We start from the raw sequence: 21,818 nt of genomic DNA, 5'->3' as shown, positions 1-21,818 counted from the left end.
ATTGATGTCCATTAGCGTTAAATTAGTGAGCAATTATGTTGCCTGTTCGCTGAGGCGGGCAACAGATACAGATACTCGTCTGCAGATGGAGATTCAGATACTTTAAAGGTGGCAGTGGCGAAGGCAACAGCAGCCACCCGCGAATACATAAAATGCAAGTGCTTAGGTACACTGAGCACCGATAGTAGGGCTTTATAAAAATATATAAATTTACACTTATAAAAAAATTTAAATAAATTTAATGGTGCCAAAGGGTTTTTATAACTTTATAGTCTTTAGTGAACTAACTAAGTTTTTTAAAGATATGACAAACCTAACTCATAGTTTTTCATATCGTTAAAAAACTTAGTAAGTAAGATTAAATATTATTTTACAAGGCAAGAGTCTCCAACCTAAAATATTTTTTAATACTTTTTGGTATTTTCATCTTAAAAAATATTAAGGAAAAAGTATTAGAAATAGACAACTAATTTGTAAGGTTGTAAGAATCTGAATTAAAATTTTCGTAGAATTTGTCAGACGTTTGCTGGATTAATTTTCTTATCTACAGTGTTTACCGTGCCCTCTACCCTTCGAAAAGTGAGTAAACGGATGTGTTTGTATCTGTATCTCTATCTGTATCTGCTTCCACCCTAGGAAAAGCGATTATGTGTTGTAACAAAACGTTTATCTACATTTGTTGCTGCCCCCGCGCGTTTCCCATAAAAACATTTCTATTCGCCTGTCGTTTTCTCAGTTTAATTTTAAACACGATTCTTCCTTCCCTCGCAACATCTCCCAAAAATTTGTTGCGCGTGGCAGTTTTAAGCGGCGCGTGCTCAAAGCAAACAAGCCCAGCAAAAAGGCAAAAAAATCCAAAAAATGAGGGGGAAAATACACTGAAAAACGAACAACAAAACATGAAGAGAAGTAAAACTTGTAGCCGAGTTTTTCGGCAATTAACAACATGGCAGTATAGATAAAAACAGAAAAACACACGGCAAATAGCAGCAAAAGCCGAGTGGCTGAGTGTTTGTTGTTCCAGTTCGTTTGGCGCATTGATTGCCGTTGCCCAATTTTTAAGACGATAAACTAAAAGGCCCAAAACGGGGATTACGGCCGGGCGAACAGCGCAAAACAGGCCAATTTGTGTGTGGATATTATCTGTTTGGGCGTTTGCCCCCGGGTGTGAGCTTGCCGATAATTAAAAGTGTTCCAAAGCGTAATTAACAGCTTTGTAAGAGCGCTGAGAAGCACGTTTTCGGGGGCTAAGATTAGAATTAATTTTCATGTTTATTTCTAGTAACTTTCCTAGTGTTTAGGTCGATTATAATATAACATATAATAACTCCCTGTTAAGTATTTTTTGAATCGTTAAGGTAGCTGCTAAATTTCAGGATTTATAATATTATGTTATTCTGTTTAGTTCATATAAATTATAGACGATAACATATTGGACTTGTTTTTACGACTGGTTTATCTTTTCTATAGGTTTTCGGTTAGCAAACTCTCACTTTAACTGTTATTCGAGAAAATTTGTAGTTAACAACTTTTTAAGAGCGCTGAAAATCACGTTTTCGGGGGCTTAGACTAGAATTTATTTTCATGTTAATTCCTAGTAACTTTCCTAGTGTTTAGGTCGATTATAATATAATATATAAAAACTCCCTGTTAAGTATTTCTTGAATCGTTAAGGTAGCTGCTAGGTTAGCAAACTCTCACTTTAACTGTTACTCCAGAAAACTTGTAGTTAACAGCTTTGTAAGAGCGCTGAAAAGCATGGTTTTCATGGTTATTTCTAGTAACTTTCCTAGTGTTTAGGTAGATTATAATATAATTTATATTAACTCCCTGTTAAGTATTTCTCGAAATGTTAAAAAGACAGCTAAATTCAAGGGTTTGTAATATTATTTTATTCTTTTTAGCTCAGATAAATTATAGACGAAAAGATATAGGACTCGACAGGTTTATCTGCTCGATAAGTTTTCGGTTAGCAAACTCTCACTTTAACGGTTACTCGATAAAACGACCTTTAATCACTTGCTTCAAATGAAGTCTTGAAGATCCTTTAAAACCAAAAAGGATTTATGCCTTAGGAAATTTTAAATGATGCAGTAATGGTATGTTCATTATAAATTAATTCTCAAAAATCCCCATTGTCTGTTTTGCCTAGTCAATTTCGGATTGAAAGATTCATAGGCAAGGAAATCCTTTACCAACCTGCCAACTCTCCTGATTACAGAGAATTTAGCCATTGTTCTGCAATATGACACACAAATGCAGCATTTGGCATTTGCAAATTTGCTTGCAATTTGGCAATTACTGCAGCATACATTGTGGCATCACGGAATGCAAATTGGAAAGGCAAACTCAGATATGAACATCTATATATATACTATATACATATAGAGTAGCACACCTACGCAATGCAATTAAGCCGACTCAATTAATTAGACCTCAAACAAGGAGGCGAGTTAAATAAACTGGAAACTTTGCAAGCGGGCTATAATTATTCCTGGCTGAAATATCTAAATATAAGCACTTGCATGTGCGCCTTTTTGAAACCAGGTCGCCTTGTTTAACGTTTTCGTTTTCTACCTTCTGGATAATTATGCAAAAAGCCGTTTGAGAAAGGTTTCTGCCTTGAAAATGGCAAAAAAAAAGAACGTGAACAATAGACAAAACAAGGCTTTCCTTGGCCGTCCCCCCATTTTTTTTTTTGCATGTGGGTTAATGTGCGAAATGTGCTAAGCGAACGCAAATTTTGTGTTTTTCAGTTTGTGCCATTTTGATGATATGCATGGGGTTCCCATGGCCGCAACTTTAGCCACTCGCCACTTTATTATCCACCCCACCACGTCCGCCCGACATTTATGCAAATCAGTTTCCCGTTTTCCGTTTCACCAACCCTTCCACTTGGCCTGCATTGCCGACTGCATTGGAAATCACTTAGCCAACAAGGAGACAATGACGTCATGTGCATATTTAAGCATACAGGCCAACTTGGGTAAACAGAATTTCTAGAAATAACATTTTTAGGTAAGAATAAATTAGAGAAAATGTTAAAATAAGCTGCATGTCCTGTAAAGAAAGCGACTTTACGATTTCCTGTTACAATTTCTTAGAAAAAGGTTTCGATACTTAAAAAACAACATTTCGAATGTGAACATCTTGAAGGACTTTCTTATAATTCGAGCGGCAGAGAAAAATCAGAGCTGTTCTCGCCTAATAAAAAGGTTCCAGCCTCTGGATTACACTGGTGTTTTTGATGTTGCTTAATAAAATATATGTTGTATACTGTTTGTGTGGCGGCAGGGAAAAAAAGCTGTTCTCACCTAATGGCAAGCTGTCGACCTCTGGATTACACTGATGTTTTTGATGTTGGCTTTTTAAATTAAGCTGATTTGTTTATTATAATGATTTATTAAACACTTATAAATGAAAATAATATTATTTAAGTTAGCAAACCAACCATTTGAAATTTTCTTTCGCAATATACCTCATATGTTGGCAACTAAAAGACCTCAAACTGAGTTTTATTTTAAATTTTTTGTATGGGTTTGTTTTGTAGAATGTTTCCTGTACCTAGAAGTGCCAGAATGTGAGTTCGACAAGGCAAACTAGGCTGTAATAGTAGCTGCAACTGCAACTGGCGGTGACATCGAGTGCCTGTCCTGCATTGGGCCCATACTAAATGGGCACTTAAAATTAGCCCCAGCACATCCACCAAAAAACAATCGGTCAATTCAAACGAGCCAAAACCAAACAAAACAACCATTCCATAAGCCGATGACGTGTAATACCTGTCATTGCACCAAAAAACGACATAAAAAACGTTGGAGGAGAAAAAAGTTGATGAAAAAGCGGCAAGTATGACAGGCATTTGAAACGCTCGAGTGACATTTGTCGTGCGATAAATAAAACTGAAGCCATTTAGTCGACGGCGACACTCGTCGTGCCCAACTTCCACCGAATGCATATTTAAATATTCAAATCGCTCAAAAATTCTCGCTATTCTACGCTGAGTACCACAAATTTACGGTTTCGGGTACTTGGATACTTAACTCAAAATATGTGCGTCCCAGACAAATGGGACAGTGATTAGACACAAGCCATTGACAAAGGCCGCAAATTAATTGCATAATTAGCATCGTATCGGGGCAACCAAAAAAAAAAATGGTGAAACAAATTGCAATTCGGCGTTGTGTTAAATGTCCAAAGCAATTGAGGGAAAAATATTTCAATTTATTTCTAAATAAATGCTAAGCGAAGCGATTTTAATGAATTAATTACACTCGCTCGGATAATTAGTATTTTAAATCAAAATGTGCTAATCAAATCGATTGGAAAATAAAACAACATGTCATTTAAATGTGGTAGAAATAACATTTGTATACATTTTATAAATATACGATGTATTTGTTATAAATAAAATGAACACAATATTTTTAGAGCTTGAAAAGCAAGATAATAAGGATAAATACATGTAGCTTTATCTTGTCCTTTAAAAGGAACTACATTGTATTATTAACATAAATACATATGTATCTAGTGGATACTATCTGCAGCAGATGTTTGCCTCAATTTAATTTCACTGCCATAAAGATAATTTAATTAAGCAATAAATTGCCAACACAATAAGTGTTAAAAAACAGCTAATTAAATAAAACCAGCTACCAGAAAATATTGAAATTCATTTAAATAAATTCTTTGAAAGATCAATAAAATTGTTTTCTTTCATACACTACAATTGGCAAATAAATCATCCCAGCAATAAACTGCCAAGCTCATTAAAATGTCATAAAACTTACGAACGAAGCCAGAAGTAACAAGCAAAAACAATATTTAAATCAGAAGCCGTCGAGGGTCTGTGAAATAAAATACAATCCACTCCCATTCCCCCGATTTTCGACCCACTCAAAACTTTATCTTTTTTTTCGTACTCCCCTTTCGACCGCAACAACAATGGAAATGGGATAAAAATCGTATGTAAATTTATATATACGAATATGAATATATATATATTTATAAGATACACATATGAAAGAAAGAAAATAAGGAGAATAAAAACTGTTGCTTGGCGCCCATAAAGAAAAAGAGCAACGAAATGGGAACACCAGCGACAACTTATGTTTATTTATGGGTTGCATATGTTCTGAGAGTTTGTGTATATTTTTCTGTGGGTGTGGCAGTCGCAGAGCTTGCACATATATATATGCACCAAATATGTACAATGTGCACATATATCTTTTTTAAAAAGTCAGCTTTACAAAAGCGCAACATGTAGCTGGGATTTTATGCCCCCAAGACCCTCTATCCTGGCAAATATTTTCACTGGCCTGCCTCGAACAGTTTGGTATGAAAAATTAAATTTACTCAGCTCATCGTTGTTTTTCTTTTTTTTTTCATCCACAGCCACCCTTGCCAGTGTTTTATGGCCATTACACGTGGCAGAATTTGCCAAAACTTTTTAGGTAAAAATTAATGTTGGTCCTAAGACTTGGGTGAAAAAGAAACATAAGGTAGATTCAGGGGTAAAAGCTGCCCAGGAAAGAAAAAAGTGGCAGAGTCAAATTTATACTGAGTTTAAACACGCTTTAAACTTTTTACAACATTTTAAGCTTTTTGACACCGAATCAAAGGTCCAGAACCTTTTCTGAAAAAAAGGGAACACAAAACAAAAGATAGCAGAAAACATAAGACAGAACAATGGGTTCAGAACTTTAGAAAATAATCTTAAAATCAACAAACAAAAGAGAAACGAATCTACTGCAGAAAATAAAGAAAACATTTTCCATTGCCACAAAGTAATGTCAACAAGAAAACATCATTTTTGGGACCAAGAGATTTCCATGGGATACACATGCGGCCAGGATTAAATAATAAAACAGATTTCACATCTCAGTTGAATAAATATTCCATAATTAAATTGCCTGCAATGTCTTGGGGCAGTAAAGCTCGGTTCGGAGAGAAATAAATTAAGTCGGGCGGCTCTCGACTGAAGAGTACAGCCTTAATTTGCAAACTTGACTATACGCACCGGGGTTACGGGGGTTTGGGGCTAGACAGAAAGCCCTTAAATTATCAATTAGGATGCCCCCAAAGTCTGCCATGTGTGGGCAGTTATTCAAAGGAAATTTCAAAGAAAAGGTCACTTAAGTATTTCATAAATAGCCTGAATGCCAGGCGCGTTTTCTGTTTGCCAAGGTGGGTGGCAATACTCTTTGAACATTATCAAAAGAGAGACTTTAAAGCCCCCTTTCGAAACCTCTAATCAAGCTGGGATCTTAGCAGGTTAATTAGCAGAATTATTAAAATTCCTGGTCTCTAACTTTAAAGTATATTAGTTTTTAGATGAATATGCCGAAAAAATAGTATCTTTTATACGATACATAATAATCTTGTTAAAAAAATCCTCGTAGAATTTTGGTATAACTTTTTTTGAGATATCATTGTTTGATTATTAAGGTCTATATCTTAAAATTAATTATCAGCACATTATTAAAATCTCTTTTTGGAGTCGTGTAGTCATTTTAAGCACTTTTGAACGGAAACTTTCTTATAGACCACGACTACAACCCCACTAGTTGTATTCTGTTTCTATATATAACATTAAAGTATCCAATATCTGGTTATATTTAAAACCTTCCCGAGCCCAAACTAGTCAACATGTCACTTAACTCGGGTGAAATTGTTTGCCCTGGCTTCCCATGCCTGAGCAGAGAACAACTACCTTTCATTGGAACAATGGAATCTAAAGCAATTATCCAATTTCTTGAAACGCAGCCATGTGTACTTATATAAAATCTATTTATATGAATGTAACTGGGGAGTAACTCGTCAAGCGGCCAAAGATTACACACTGAACGTGGGCAAATAGAAGTAATGCCGGCCCGTTTTGGGATGTGTGGGTCGTTCCTTTGACCACTCTCTCCATAAGACGGGGGCAAACAAGAGCCACCCACCACCACCACCGCCACCACCACTCCGGCGGCCTTCGCTTCGTGGCTCCAATTGACGTCACGCAGCTGCTTGACTTTTGATGTTTGCCTGTGGGCAACACAACAAGCTCGTCAGCTGGCCTTCGGGCAGGGGAATGGTTCAGCGGGGGGAAGGGGAGCTTAACCCAATGGAGGTTAAGGGGAAAAATTGTTAAATCGATTAAAGTCAAAGTTTTGTCAGATAGCAAGCAGTAGCTCTGCAAAGTGCGTGAGTGGGACAGCCCGTAAGGGAAATAGACTGGCAACAGCAGCCAGATAATGCCGGTGCCCATCAGCCAGTCAATCATTTCCATCCCCCCTACCCTCTGAAAACCATAAGAACGAACCTTCCCCCACCTGGCCACTATAAAAAGCAAAGTTTCGCAATCAACAAAAGTTAAAAGTTACCATCGTACTAGAAAAGTTTTTCTAATTAGTGAGGACTCGGAACCGCAGGTGTCATCGGCCAAAAGGCGTCATCAAATCAAACTCATTTTGGCAGCACATACACACAAGTACACGATATAATGATAAGTTCCGACCTTGGAGATAGGCAAACTGGATAGTTTAAATTGAATATATTATGACTAATTTCCTACAATTTTTATCATATTTTAAATATATTCAAAAAAATATTTTACCAAACACAAGCTATCAACTTTATTGTGTTTTATTATTTCAATGCATTCTGTAAAGTATTGCTCTTTAAAACGGAGACCCCATACTACAAGAACTAAACATGTGTTCCATTTTTAAAAACAAATAATTTGATTAATAGATCCACACTTCTTTAAAGAAGCTTTCAATAAACATATTATGATCTTAGACCTACTTAAGATATAATCCTTTAGAAAACCCAGAAAACTCCACTTGTATTACCATTAAATACAATTTTAATAATGAAAGTATGAACACTTAATTTGAATCGGTTGAAGATTAAAGTATTGCTCTTTTGAACGGAAACCCCATCTTTTTTGTATTTTAAATAAATCCTTTGTTAATAGGTTCACACTTCTTTAAAGTACCTTTCAATAAATATATTAAAAATCGCCTATGATGATCTTAGACCTACTTAAGATAAAAACCATTTAGAAAACCCCTATTATTTTAGCAACCTTTAGATTTGTTACCATTTTAATAATGAAAATATGAACACTGAATTTGAATCGGTTGAAGATTAAAGTATTGGTCTTTTAAACGGAAACCCCATACTTTTTTTATTTAAAATAAATCCGTTCTTAATAGGTTCGCACTTCTTTTAAGTATTTTTTAATAAATATATTAAAAATCCCTTATTATGATCTTAGACCTACTTAAGATATAAACCATTTAGAAAACCCCTATTATTTTAGCAACCTCCAGATGTATTACCATTTTAATAATAAAAATATGAACACTGAAAGCACTCTGAATTTGAATCGGTTTAAGGCAAACGGCGTCATCGAATCAAACCTATTTAGCATGCACATAGGAGATATACGTGTATGTATAGTGATAAGCCAAGACTTTAGATATAAGTAAGTCCGCGGCAAATGCGTCAGTGGGCGGCAGATAAGTTATCAGTCGCCGGGGATTTCAGATTGAGACAGACTCGAGACGAGAAGTCAGTGGGTCAATCTGACCCACAATATTACCATTGCTCTTCTCAACAGACTGCTGACACATATATGTTTTATATATAAGTATTTGCAGATCCTGCGTGCGTGGGTCGTTTTTTATTTCGGCATTCAGCACTTTTTCTGCTGAGCTGCAGACAAATGCCGTGCATATTAAAGTCCACACAGAGACAATGAAATTTATGGCTTTCGCACAAAAGCAGGTCCAAAATTTACGACTAATAAACCGCAGCGGGCAGAAACGAAATGAAAATGCGGCCAGCTTTTAGTTCGCTTTTGGACGATGACACATTTCAGGGGACCTGTCATCGGCTGCCCCCAAAGAACTGACATCTGTGGCATATTGACAAGCTGGGAAAACTGAAATCGAGACACCGATAAATGGAGAAACCGAATCGAATGGGATCAATGGGCTTGTAGATCGGCAGTTAATTGGCTGACGACGGCGTATAACTAATCTATTTTGAACTCTGTCAACTAATAATAGTTTTTGCCTCACGTGCCGCGTCTGCTTATCTTGGCTCCCTAACTTTATCGTTTATATATATGTATACATATATGTGTGGGAAAAATAAAACTTAATCAAGTTAAGTATCCAGGGAGCGAGCAGGCCAAATGACTGGGATCAGGCGAAGGAAAGCCAATGGAAACTTTGGCCCTGCCATCAAAGCAAAATGCGGTTGCCCTCCTAATTAGTTCGAAAAGGTCTTAGATGGCAACAAAAAAAAAAAAAGGAAAGTAAGGAAAACTTCCCAAGTTCGTATAATCAAATGAGCTAAGAAAACGAAGCTGGAAGAGGAGGGGGCTTCCTGCAAACACGACAACTAAATCCCACTTGGCTCACAAAAGCGCCAGAAGTTGACAAACAAAATGGTTTGGCACTGTGGCTTTTTACGAGAAAGCTAAAAATTAAATACTCAGTAAATCTTAAATCCAGCTAACAAAAAAATATTATATTATAAGAAATATTTAATAATATCATAAACAATACATTTTCCTCTTTGAAAAAAGTGTAGAAATTCTGAGGCAATTTTAAATCAGTAAGTATTAAATAAAAAGAAATCTTAAATCCGTCTAAATTGCGTCCAACTATTTAATATAAATTGGTAAATAAGAATAAAAAACATTAAAGTACCCTTGAGTTACAACAATAAACAGAACCATTTGATATAGTGGGTGTGAATTCTACGGCTGTCTCAAATCAGTAAAATGTAAAAATTAAAAAAACCTGAAGCCTTTCTAGAATGCATGTATTAATTTAAAATACCTTTTAATTAAATTTCAATTAGAAAAAAAAAACCGAATCATCTGTTAATAATGTGTCTAAATTCTGCGGCCGTCTCGAATCGATTTTCCCATTCTAATTGGTGGAACAAAATTGCGTCTACGACATAAAAAGCAAATTATTGAAGAGCTTCCCGAATCTGAAAAGAAATCTGGATCCCCCCGAGCACTACGTACATATATAGTACATACGTACATAAAGAAAGAGGGCCGTGTTGGGTGGTTTGATTTAATTTTTTGTTCGCTTTTTCTTGGCCGAAGGTCGTGGCTTTTATTGGCCGTTTTCGTTCCGTTCGTTTCTTCTTTCCTTTTGGCCAAACAATTAAATTTTTGCTGTGTGAATATTTCTTTTCATTTCGCTTTTTTTCTTTGATTGGATGGGGTGGCGTGGGGAGAGGGGGAAAAATTATGATTATTTATTCAGGCAGCCCCGAAAAAAATTTGTGGGCCACTTTTTGAAGAATACGCAAATTATGCGCAATAACTTTTTTGAAGAGTGTGACTCAGTTTGGGCATGGAAATTTCATATTTACACATAATTTATCAACATCCGTCTGAGTTTCGAGGCATTATCGCCGCAACTCAAAAACTTGTGCAACTAATTAATAATATCAACTAAGTTTCCAAAGCTGATTTTCATGTTTTTCGGCCAGGTGGAAATTGAATACACAGCGAATATTGCGCATACGCCGCGTTGCTTTTGTTTACGCGATGCGTTCTATTTCTGGATTGCAAAAATTAATTGCGAATCAGAATTGAAAAACAATTTTCCCAGCCAATTGTTTGGCATAAAAGAGAATGAAATGAAAGATATATATCGGCGGGAATAAAAACAGAAAGCCCAAAAAAAAAACGAGGACAATAAAAAAGCGTTTTTCGTCGCCTTTGTCCTTTCGATTTTATGATGAGTTTTTTACGTGCCGCCGTTCACCCTTGTCAATTCCAGTTTCGGGATACCTAAAAAATATGAAACATGAAAGGAAGCCAAAGGACTCTTGTCAATAAAATACGGCCTTAAAGCCGACTGGTAACTTTTTCAATAGTTCTTTTTTTTTTTGGAGGGGCGGAGCTTTACTACAAATTTTGCTTTGTATTTTTAGAACATCATTTCCCATTGCCAGGCAAAAATATTATCGATGACTTTTTATTCCCGAGAGCGCGGCCCATTATGGTTTGGTCGAAGCCACGGGGAAAATCAATCAATAAACGAGGAATCCCAGCTGAAACTAAGCCGGGCCATAAGCTCTACGGGTCCAGGAAACGTGAGGACATGACGGGAATCCGCTCTCGTCCTACGACAATGGGGAAAGGGAACGGCATAAGGACCTTTCAAGGATGGTGGGCCCCGGGCCCCATTGAATCGAATACGCATTGAAGTCGCCCTGCCACCAATTTATTTATCTATGTATCTGCCCCACAACCTCGCCCTCTTAACTCGGAATTGAATTTGGCTTGGAAATTGTGTGTTTTGCCGCTGATGGATGGTTGTCTCTCGCCTGTTGGCCAACTGTATTGCCAGGTTTTCGTTCCCATTCGTTGCGAAAATGCCAAGCATACAAAATGGAATTAATTACAAATACAGCTCATCGAGGACTGTTATCGGGATTTCAGTTGCGAAAGCAGAAAAGAGGATTTTCAAAAGAAGAAAAGTAGTTGGATTACGGAATATGTAGCCTGAGATGTAACTAAGGACTTTAGCTTTAGGTGTTTTTCAAAGCCCTTCAGAAATTTTAGACCAAGATAATGATGAAAGGATAAATGCAACACGGTTCAGCAAGTTCTAGTTTTAAGTTCTAAGCTTACACTAAAAAAATTAACAGAAATTCTGGAAACACTAAATTATTCAGTATATTAGTATATTCAGATTCTCAAGCTTCTTATCAAACAGTATTTTTGTCACTCAGACTATATTGTTATTGCACAAAAAGCATATCAAATATCAGTTATTTTATAACAACATAATGATGAAAGGATAAAAGTAACACGGTTTTTAAAAGTTCTAGATTAAAGTTCTAAATTTACACTAAAAAAAATCTCAGAAATTCTGGGATCCTTTAAATTATTCAGTATATTAGTATATTCAGATTCTCAAGCTCCTTACATATCGGTATTTTTCACTCAGAATACATTGTTATTGCACAAAAAGTTCCAAGTTTACCCATACCCAGTTTGTGCCATATTATTAATATCTTTTATGAACTTAGATAAACCTTTTTCATTTTTTCAGTAATTTATTTATTGCATCATAAAAAGTTCCTAAAACAATTTAAATAATTTACGAGTTTATGTTCGGATACCTGGGTACAGGCATAAAAAAAGTGTCTGGAAATCACCTGACTGAAAGATAAACTCCATAACAATAATATTTACCTGCTCTACTTTTATGTACGATTCTTTGTAAGTGTTACTCCTGGTTCTAATGGTTTAATTTCTTGAGTGTTTCTCTATAATAATCGATTATATTAGTTCTCTTCCATATATTCATAGATTTTTTTAGCCCAGAACCCAATTCAGCTATCAAAAGGGGTATTATACCGCTTTTTCTGAATATCTCTTGACATTCCTGAGCACTGCGGTCCCCCAGCACCCCCATATCACCCCCAGCACCCCCATATCACCTCACCCGGCTCTCCCACCTGCTTAAGTAGGCGACTTTGCTGGCTTATTTAATTTCTGTTTGCTTTTTAGTTGTGTTTGTTTATCAAGCAATGCCAACCCTTGAGCAATTGATAAGCGCGTGAAATATTTAATCGCACGGGGAGGCAAACAGAAATGGCAGCAGAATCGGAATCGGCATAAAACCGTGGAAATGGAATGGCTTCGAATGCGAAGTGGGACTCACCTGACTTTCTGCTTGGCTGTCACCTGCGGGCGATGTTGTTTTTCTTTTTTTTTGGTGGCGAATCTCCTGCGTCCACCTGTTTCACCTGCACCTCCTGCTTTTCTCCTACTATTTCTTCTTGGCCTTTTTCCTCTGCCTGTCTTTCGCTCTTTATGGCTAAAACCAAATTTAATTTGTTACTTTCCTGCAGGTTTTTCTTGTTGCTGTTGTTGTTGTTGTTGTTGTATTTAGCGTGGACTTTGATGTTTTAACAAAAATTCGGTTATTACATTTTGATGGGAAAAGCGTTTTTACTGAGATTTTAACGATTTTTGTTTTCCATGCGATACACATTTGAAAAGCCAATAAGACGAACTACTGCAATTAAGCTAATTGGAATTGTGCACAGCGCATGTTTAGCAACTTTTTATTTTTCGGTTTTGTTTGAACTTTAAATAATAACGAGGTCTAAGTCCACATTTTAAATGCATTTTTTCTTTAACTGGATTTTCAGCTATTTTTTTCATGTTTTTAAACTAAATATTCTATCTAAAAATCCGAGAATAATAGTACTCCCCATTTTTATCAGGAATTTACATTGGACTATCTGTTTACATTTTTTTTTGTTTTTTGGACGTGTAAACTGTTTAATTAATTGCGCTTAAATAAATATATTTGTTTTTGTGTTTAATTTCTCAGTATGCTTAACCGTAATTGTTGTTTATTTTTCAACTGCTACAGTGGGCAACCAAAATTGTGTTTTTTGGGTTTTAAATAATGTATGGCCGAATTTTGGTTGGCATCTCGCAAAAGCAATAAAAGAAACTTATTGGCTTTCTGCACAGCGCATGCTTATCATTGATTTATGTTTCACTTTTGTTTAAACTTTTAAAGAGAAACAGGTTTTTCGGTTTTTCGGATTTTCGCCCATGTAATTGTTCAATTTATTTGGCCTAAATAAACATTTTTGTTTGTGTATACTTTTGCAGCCACCTGAAATCGTTGAGGTGTATATATGATTTTGTTGCTGTTTGCAACTCCTACACTGGCCCCCAAAAATTGTGTTTTTTATTGTTCACCATTTTTTGGCTTTGTAATAATATATGGGCAAATTCTGATTGGCATCTTGCAAGGCAGTCGCCCCTGACCCAATTTTCGATTATCGATAGGAGTCGATAGCTCAAGCTGCAGTTGCATTGTCAGTTACTTTTTGAAAAGGTTGTCGCTAATTAGGCGTAATTTCAAACCCAGATATGATCTTGTAAATTAAATGCTGATTAGAAGAAGTAATTAATTAGTTAAGTGATCGATGCACTTGTTTGGTAATTAAGACTTGGAAAAAAGTGCGCTCAAAACCGGCATTTGAATCATATGCGCAAGCCCCCTTCTCTCTGCACTCGCTCTCTCTCTCTCTCGAGATCCCCTTTCTCCACCTGCACTCCGCTATCTCTCTCTCTCTGTTTCACCGCCTCTGCCTCTCTTTTTCACACGCAGCTCTCGTGTTTATTGATTGTCCCCCACCGAAAAAAACCTTCAAGTAACAACAACAACAACAGCAACGGATAGGTAGATTTCTGTATGTATGTATATTGTATTTTTGGGGGGAGGGGAGGGGGCTGGCACGGTAGGCCACCTTCACCACCCCCCGCCCACCACCCACCTCGTTTTTTATTACGCGCACGTAGTGTGGTTTTTTTTGCTCTCTTCTCTCACATTTTTACATACACTTGCACAATTGAAGATAGAGAGTGAGAGAGAGAGCGAGAGCAGGTGAGTGGGGGCGGTGGCGGGGGGCGGGGCAAAGCTGGAGTTAATTGGCGAGCACGCTTTTCGGTTTTTCGGGCTTTTCTCTTCGCTGCAATTACTTTTTCAATTTTTAAACGCACATAATTCACCGATCCACCGACGCACAACGGCACACGTTCTATATCTTTCCCACCGGCGATTCAACCGCTGTTACTTGGTAGATTTTTTTTAAATATTTTTAATGGCAAACGTAAACAAGTGCGAACGGTGAAATATATCGCAAGCAGAAGCCTCTATATTCCGATTCCGAGTCAGGCAAAAAATTACAAAAAGTTTTGGATTGCGGGTTGCTTAAATAGACTCGCTGCTCCCGAAAAGCTCGCTCTCAACGAAAGTTCTCTCACGGAGAAGCTCTCTGGCGTGTGGGTGAAAAAATACTGTAGAAAAATACCAAAAGCTGGCAATTGTGACGTCAGTTTTGCAGAGGGTGGCAACGGTTGCTCACAGAAATGTAACTGACATCTAAGTTTAAAATTTGGTTTTTAAGATAATCTAATTTTGTACTATATGTTATTATAACTTAAAACATACAACAAGTTTTTGTGTAGATAAGGAAGCTAAAATATTTTGTGTTTTAAGTGCAACTTAGTCTTTTTCAGTTCTGAAGCGCATTTAATCAATCATATGTATTTATTGTTTTCTTAATAAACTATTTTATTAATATTATTAAATTGCTGCTACCAATACAAAATTAGACATAGTAATTTATTAATTGATGCATTAACTAATTAGTAATGTCAATATAACCGAATGTATAGTTTAAGTGAAGAACTTTAAGAGCTTTGCTTTGTAGTTTTAACTATTTGTTTATGTTTCGCATAAAACAAAATTTGACTACCGAACCACATATGTTCGCTAATTCGAGAGAGTACTGTTGCCTATCGCACTTTTCCTAAAAAAATACCGTCCACCGATAAATACCAACATACCAGAACATTGTTGTCTTGCACGTGTGTGGTTTGTTTTCAGCGTTTTAACTTTGATAATTCTTAATTAAAACCATGCCCGCCGCCCCCGCAGCCAGCAATGGCAGGCCCACGGAGCCGCACAAGTCCTGGAAGAAGGTGAACGAGGAGCGAAAGGCGCTGAAGCGCCAGCGCAAGCAGGACAAGCTGCTCAAGGAGCTGCAGCAGGCACAGGAGGCGGAGTCCCAAGCGGAGCAGGCCGCCAATGGAGCCCAGACGAAGGACAAGCCCAATCCCTCCACCCTGAGCATAGCTGTGCCAGGCTCCATTCTCGAGAATGCCCAATCCGCCGAGTTGCGGGCCTATGTGGCCGGTCAAATAGCCCGGGCCGCCTGCATTTTTCGGGTTAACGAGGTGATCGTCTTCGACGACGTGGGCATAGCCACTGCCCGCGAGACGAAGCGCAGCTACGAACCGGATGCGGAGGGCACTGGCACTGGTACCGTGCGCAGCAGCTCCCTGCAACTGGCCCGCATCCTGCAGTACCTGGAGTGCCCGCAGTATTTGCGCAAGTACTTCTTTCCGCTGCACAAGGACCTCAAGTACTCCGGGCTGCTGAATCCTCTAGATACACCGCACCATCTCCGGATGCAGAGCAAGTTCCGGTATCGCGAGGGCGTCATATGTGACAAGAAGGCTAAGGAGGGACACAGCTACGCGAATGTGGGACTGCTCAACGACGTTATGGTGGACAAGGCCATTGAGCCCGGCGTCAGGGTGACTGTGAAAATGGAACCCCAAAATGGTAGGCTCTAAATCTAAATAAGAATTGCTCTAAATCCTTAACTAATGTATACTTTTTACCTCAAGAGTCTAGCAGAAAACAGCGCGGAACCCTCGTCAGCCCTGATGAGCCGCGTCGGGAAACTGGCGTCTATTGGGGCTACCAGGTGCGCATCGCCCACTCACTGTCGGAGATTTTTACAAAATCACCCTACGATTCCGGCTACGATGTGACGCTGGGAACTTCGGATCGCGGAACCAACGTCCATGATGTGCCTAGCCAATCCTATAGCTTCAAGCACATGCTTATCGTATTTGGAGGACTGCAGGGCCTGGAATCTGCGCTGGCCAACGACGAGAAGCTGACTGTAGATGATCCTGAGCTGCTGTTCGACCACTACGTGAATGTTCTGCCCCGGCAAGGATCCCGAACCATTCGAACGGAGGAAGCCTTGCTGATTGCTTTGGCAGCTCTGCAGGAAAAACTGAAACCGGAAGTGGCCGATGTGGAGACTGATCTAAGTGATCTGTTGCCCAAGAGCGAGGATACTGGCATTTCTGTGCGCAGAGATGCATTAGTTAGCAAAAAGCAGAAGAAAAGGAAACCAATGGAGGACACTCCAGAAGCACCAGTCGCTGATGAGCCTGCTCCGCCGGAACCATTGCCCAAAGTGACTCGACTGACGGCCAATCCTTTCGGCGATCCCTCCGCGAGTTCTGGGAAAATCACCCCCGTAGAAGACGACTTTGAAGTAGTTTCCTCCACAACCGTTTCTGGAACAAAGCAATCGAGTGCAAATGATGATTTGAGTAGGTTCGATTGAATGGAATAGTTGGAATTTTATTTTTGTAAATATACAGATCCATATGTGTTGCTTAAAGTTTCGTTTTGATTTTATTGTTTTCCCACTAGGCGTTTAACTACATTTAACCTATATTCTGTACTTTGTTGTTGCATAACTAGCTGTATTCCGATATAGACATCAACTTTTGTTCGAAACGTTCTATAATAACTTTATACTTACACACTAAATTAATACATTTTAAAATTTCCAACGCGAATGTCAAAGCAAGAATTTAGATTTCGATCTCCCCACCAATCTCTGCTATTTTACCTACATACAAGTACATTACAATTGTCCATCCACTCTTTGATAGCTTAAACATAATGACCTAGTTGTCCCTATAGGATGGACTGTCTTTCTGTTATTTACACACTGGAAATGAAAGTCGAAAGGAGAGTCTCAAGCCGTCGAAATAGCCCTTTCAGCTGAATCTCTAAATGTAATATGTCGCCACATTGTCGCTGGTCATGATTAGCTATGGAATCGAGTCCTGGAACCGCGGCTCTGGCAGAAAGTCCTCCTCCAGCTCGATGCGCGTGTCGCTGTGGTATCCGAGCAAAGATTCAGTGTCCTCCTCCATATGTCGGATGGGGAATGTTTTGCCATCGCCAAAGCTAAAGGATGTGTGGTGCGTTATATTCGATCAGGATATGTAGAACTTATATAATGTTAAGGATCATAGATCATAATAGGAAAATGATTAGTTATGAGTGCGCTATTTTGTATTTGATAGGTTGATTGATGATTCGGTGCTGTGCAACGGAAGCAAGTCTGTTGGCTATATTTTCTTCGGCAAATTAAAAACGAACCTTTGTTGCTGTTATAAATATATTTTTAACTCCATCTTAAGTTCGTCACTCGTAGTAGACATTTAATAAGATATGTATTTAGGTATAATTGGTGTAAAAAAGAATAAAAAGTATAAAAATCAACTTGCAAACAGTAACTAACTAACTACATAAATTAAAAGCATTGAGAAATGCCAGAATTTTGTGTGTGATAATCGTGTGAAGGGAAATCTCGTTGCTTATCATTATTAAGTCTTGAAGATCGGTTGGTATCAACAAGGATGATTGGTTCCATGAATGTGTGTTACAGCAAGGTACAAATCTCTGAACGGTACAACCGTCTTAACTACCAGGATTCCTCATATTCGATTCTTCTAATTTCCATTACAAAATTCGATCGATTAAAACGGCGATAAATGCTTGTGTATAACCAATTACATATTGCTTAATGTTAGCTTAGTCGAATGTAACTATGTGGTGGATATGAATTGTGGTCCCAGCCATTTAAACATGTAAATAGCCTACACTAAACCGTTCATGAATTGCATAGAGGTAACTTATTGGCTTACTACAAACTGCAAAGCTGACAGATCTGGCAGTTTACCCGGCTATATATAGTACAAACACATAATACATTCTACACAAACATGGTAAGTGGGAGAAATTCAAACTGGCAGATCGCCGTTCGGCGGGCGTGGGGAATCCTTGGCGAGATCAGTGCCGGCCAACGGATGGTCCCCGATCATGTCGATGTATACGGCCGCCCCATTGGCTGCTCCCTCCGCGGCCTGACTAGACCTCACTGCTGCCGTGCTGCAGTTTGATAACTGGCCGTTTGCCAGTTGATCCGGCCGCTCGTCCAGCTCGTCCCGGAATTGTGGAGGTGGCGGCACCTGCAACTGCAATTGCTGGCTGGGCTGGGCGCTGGTGCTTCTTACTTGATGAGGCGATGGGTTGTGGTGATGGTTAGTGGTGTCGAGGGGACTAGCGCCAATCAACTTATCTGTTGGGTTGCCATCTAACCTGCTGGTGGCCGTATCCCCCATGGCATCGTACCGCTGGGCGGGCGAGGCGGTGGACACTCGACTCTGGTCGCTGGAGGTCGGATAGCTGTAGCCACCACCGCGACTAGTTCCGTGATTGTGAATAAGCAGAAGGTTGGGGTATTGCGTTAAACAGAGAGTTTTAAACATAAGTATTGTTTGTTTGTTAAGTTTTCGAGTTGATTGTTGTTTTTTTTTACAGTTTAGCTTGTTGTAGTTGTAGCTGTTGTTGTTGATTGCAGTTTGTTTGTTATATAATTTTGCACAAATGTGTGGTTACGAATATGGAAGTTGAATTGTTTCGATTGCTCGTGTGTGGCAAGTGTTTTGGTTTTAGGTAAGCTGATGGAATTCCACGGGTTCTGCTAGAACTTTGGCATTTAAAGTTAGTCACCTAATCCCGCAGACAATTGAACACTAAGCTGGTTTTTGGTTAGATCTAAGTTTCTATCTCTAAAGCTCGCTGGCATGGGGCTTCTCTTTTTATTTACAAACAGAAACAACAAACGCAAGTGAAATCAAGTGGTAATTTTGATTATGCTTACAACTAAATTACAAAAGGAGATCGACAATATTGGTTCATTGCTTTTCGCTCTCAGTTTTGGACATACAATTATTTTTTGACTTACATAAATAATAAGTGTTAAGAATTGCTTTTAAACTATTTAAAATTAGTGATTTCGGGCAGTTCTTTTCGTTTTGTATTAACTTAGCACACAGAACACACATCAAGAATTAAAGAAGGTTTCAACTACGAAGCATTGGCTTTGAAGCATGCCTTTAATTTGCCATATTCAACATAAAAACCAAAATCATAAAATAAATCAAATCAAATAAAAACAAAGCGCACAAAAACAACAACTAAAGAGTGAGAGAGCTTCTAGTGCAGCACGGATTAGTAAGAATGGGAGTGTGAGAATGCCAAAGATCAAGATGGTGTGGTAAAAGGCCGGGGACATACCTAGAGAAGACGGGCAGGAGCCAGTACTGCCAGTCATCACCGAATACCTCGCAGAAATTGGCATAGCGGCCCAAGTTATAGCCATTCTTATCCGGGCCGCCAACTCTGAAGATGGGAGCCCTAAATGACTCTAAATGGAAGATGAATAGCGGAGGCTATAGTCGGGCCGTAATTGCAATGTCAGACCTCAATGACTCACCTAGTGTCGTGCGATTCATTAGCACCAGGTAGATGTGGTAGCCAAACAAACTCACCAAACTAATGGCAAACATTATGGCGATGAAGAACAGGAACAAGATGTGGAAGCGACCCATTCCGCTGGCGTTCAGCTGTCCCTGTGCCGAGTAACCATTATTATCGTACTTGGATCAGTAAGTACAAGTTGTTTAGACAACATTATAGCGAAACGAGAGAATACATTCATTAACTAACAGGTCATCGCATGCAGCGGGCAAATAGGGTGGTAATAAGAGTAGAAAAAAATGCGAAACTTACGGCACCTACCTTCCAGAAGTCAACAAAGTCGTGCAGCGAGGTGAAAGCCACATACAGGCAGTAGACGAGGGCGTAGCCCAGGAACAGTACAAAGTACTTGTAGTTGTAGAAGTTGACGCAGTTGTTCACCCAGGGGCAGTGGTGGTCCATTTTCAGCACGCAGCAGCTGCACACGCTGCAGTGGTGCGCTCGGTCCGGCTTGATGATCTTACACTTTTCGCAGAACCGCACCGAGCCGTTCATTGTGCTGGAAAGAAAATGCGTCGGTGATTATTCATAAATATTTACAGCAAGGGGAATTTATGTTTAAATAGTTTAAATAAAAAATAACAGGCGAAAAATTGCAATGGCGATAATTTCTGTCTGGTTCATGTGAGTAACTTAAAAGATATTATTAAATAAAGTTCTTTCGAAATTGGACCAGTTTTTCTACTCCTTTGAAATAGTAATAGATAAATATGAATTATAATGTCAAAAGCTTGCGATTGCGATGTGTACAATCAAATGTTTGCCGAACAATTACAAAATATCTAAATTAATCAAACGGCATTAGCGGAAGTGGACTTGATGACATGGTAAATTCTTACCGATTAGTGACTGGCAAGTCTCGTGCAAAGTTGTTGAGAATGCGTTTCTGGGTGTCCGGGCTGTCGGCACGGAAAAGTCGCGTCACTTCCTCGTCCGGTATCCTCCACTGAAGAAGGGGCAAACAAAAGCATTAGTGAGGTTTTCCCAGTTTCTTTTGATAGCAACTGGCGATAAGGCGTGTGATTCACTCACCTGATCCGGTATTCGGCCCACGGAGGTCATAATGGTGCGCCAGTAGGACCACATAAACAGGGTGAGAAACAGGTGGTAGAACAGCAGCATGAAGATCATGCCAATGGTGTTCTGCGTGTTGCCTGTAAAAGGAGTATAAACAGACAGATAGGTTCTCACTCGAATAGGATGATGGCATATGCAAAATGTAGGACTCACGGATGCACAGCTCCACCACGTAGGCGTAGTAGGACCAGGCTATCACCGCGGTAATGAACAGCACCGGGATCCACTTGAAGACCGCCATGCAAAATCCGCAAGGAGTCTTCCGCCGTCGATGCTCGTCGTTTCCCATGCTATTTATGTGGGCCACCACTTCGGCAAGGGCGCGCGTGTCTCGAGGCGTCGAGGTCACCTCCACCTGGAGCTGCAGCGGGAGCGGATTGGGGGCGATCGATGGGGCTGCTATGGTGGCTGCTCCTCCAGCAGGCGCTCCACTGGCCAACCCAATGTCTTTATCTACTAGTGATTCACTGGCTCCGCAGGCTAATGTCGCACACTTTTCGGCGCTATCCGCTGCTTACTTCGCCTTTTGGGCAGACAGTGCTGGTTTTCACCTTAGCGCTGCGACATTTTTGTTACTAATTCCCAGTTTTTCTGCTTTTCCAGATGAAATTAACAAAATTGCTGTCAAATTGGGGGAAACTCGAACTGGTTTAGGGATGGGCGACTTGTGCGTTGGGGGTGGGAGAG

General features: G+C 39.1%; 3 protein-coding genes across 13 annotated transcripts in view; 1 reads left to right on the top strand and 2 right to left on the bottom strand.

Annotated features, from left to right (window-relative positions):
• Pka-R2 (cAMP-dependent protein kinase type II regulatory subunit) overlaps nucleotides 1–14,772 on the bottom strand; it is a 34,413-nt gene extending 19,641 nt beyond the window's left edge. For 3 of the 4 annotated variants that reach the window (XM_017074355.4, XM_017074356.4, XM_017074354.4), the window contains exons 1-2: nucleotides 14,546–14,772; nucleotides 12,702–12,857 (exon numbers count right to left, since the gene is read on the bottom strand). The gene's annotated coding sequence lies outside the window, so the exon portion shown is untranslated. The remainder of the gene's footprint in view (nucleotides 1–12,701; nucleotides 12,858–14,545) is intronic. The other variant, XM_017074353.4, reaches the window with a different exon arrangement.
• Nucleotides 14,773–15,418: 646 nt separating this feature from the next.
• On the top strand, nucleotides 15,419–17,055 carry LOC108009742 (putative methyltransferase C9orf114). Its single transcript, XM_017074329.4, has 2 exons — nucleotides 15,419–16,196; nucleotides 16,262–17,055. The coding sequence occupies exons 1-2, from the start codon at nucleotides 15,488–15,490 to the stop codon at nucleotides 16,996–16,998; spliced, it is 1,446 nt and encodes a 481-aa protein (XP_016929818.2). The 5' UTR covers nucleotides 15,419–15,487; the 3' UTR covers nucleotides 16,999–17,055.
• Nucleotides 16,990–21,801, bottom strand: LOC108009743 (palmitoyltransferase ZDHHC20-B). Of its 8 annotated transcripts, XM_017074335.4 has the most exons (8): nucleotides 21,285–21,801; nucleotides 21,087–21,208; nucleotides 20,894–21,000; nucleotides 20,307–20,553; nucleotides 20,011–20,173; nucleotides 19,812–19,941; nucleotides 18,831–18,935; nucleotides 16,990–17,633 (listed from the first exon to the last, which is right to left on the bottom strand). In XM_017074335.4, exons 1-8 carry the CDS (start codon nucleotides 21,418–21,420, stop codon nucleotides 17,495–17,497), a joined length of 1,149 nt encoding a protein of 382 aa, XP_016929824.2. In that variant the 5' UTR covers nucleotides 21,421–21,801; the 3' UTR covers nucleotides 16,990–17,494. The 8 variants fall into 8 exon arrangements, with proteins under 8 accessions (XP_016929824.2, XP_016929825.1, XP_016929826.1 ...); XM_017074336.4 differs by lacking the exon at nucleotides 18,831–18,935; XM_017074337.4 differs by lacking the exon at nucleotides 18,831–18,935 and having other exon boundaries at nucleotides 20,011–20,146.
• Nucleotides 21,802–21,818: the final 17 nt, after the last annotated feature.

Source organism: Drosophila suzukii, chromosome 2R, assembly GCF_043229965.1.
Source record: "Drosophila suzukii chromosome 2R, CBGP_Dsuzu_IsoJpt1.0, whole genome shotgun sequence".
Classification (NCBI taxonomy): domain Eukaryota; kingdom Metazoa; phylum Arthropoda; class Insecta; order Diptera; family Drosophilidae; genus Drosophila; species Drosophila suzukii.
This window is presented reverse-complemented; position numbering and strand designations above follow the sequence as displayed.

Bases quoted from the DNA above. Each gene is read 5' to 3' on its own strand.
- LOC108009742 (XM_017074329.4), top strand. From the start codon at position 15,488: ATGCCCGCCGCCCCCGCAGCCAGCAATGGCAGGCCCACGGAGCCGCAC. The intron at 16,197-16,261 runs GTAGGCTCTAAA...TTTTACCTCAAG, and splicing joins GAAAATGGAACCCCAAAATG to AGTCTAGCAGAAAACAGCGC.
- LOC108009743 (XM_017074330.4), bottom strand. From the start codon at position 21,420: ATGGGAAACGACGAGCATCGACGGCGGAAGACTCCTTGCGGATTTTGC. The intron at 20,554-20,893 runs GTAAGAATTTAC...TTTTCTTTCCAG, and splicing joins GACTTGCCAGTCACTAATCG to CACAATGAACGGCTCGGTGC. The intron at 20,174-20,306 runs GTAAGTTTCGCA...TACTGATCCAAG, and splicing joins ACTTCTGGAAGGTAGGTGCC to TACGATAATAATGGTTACTC.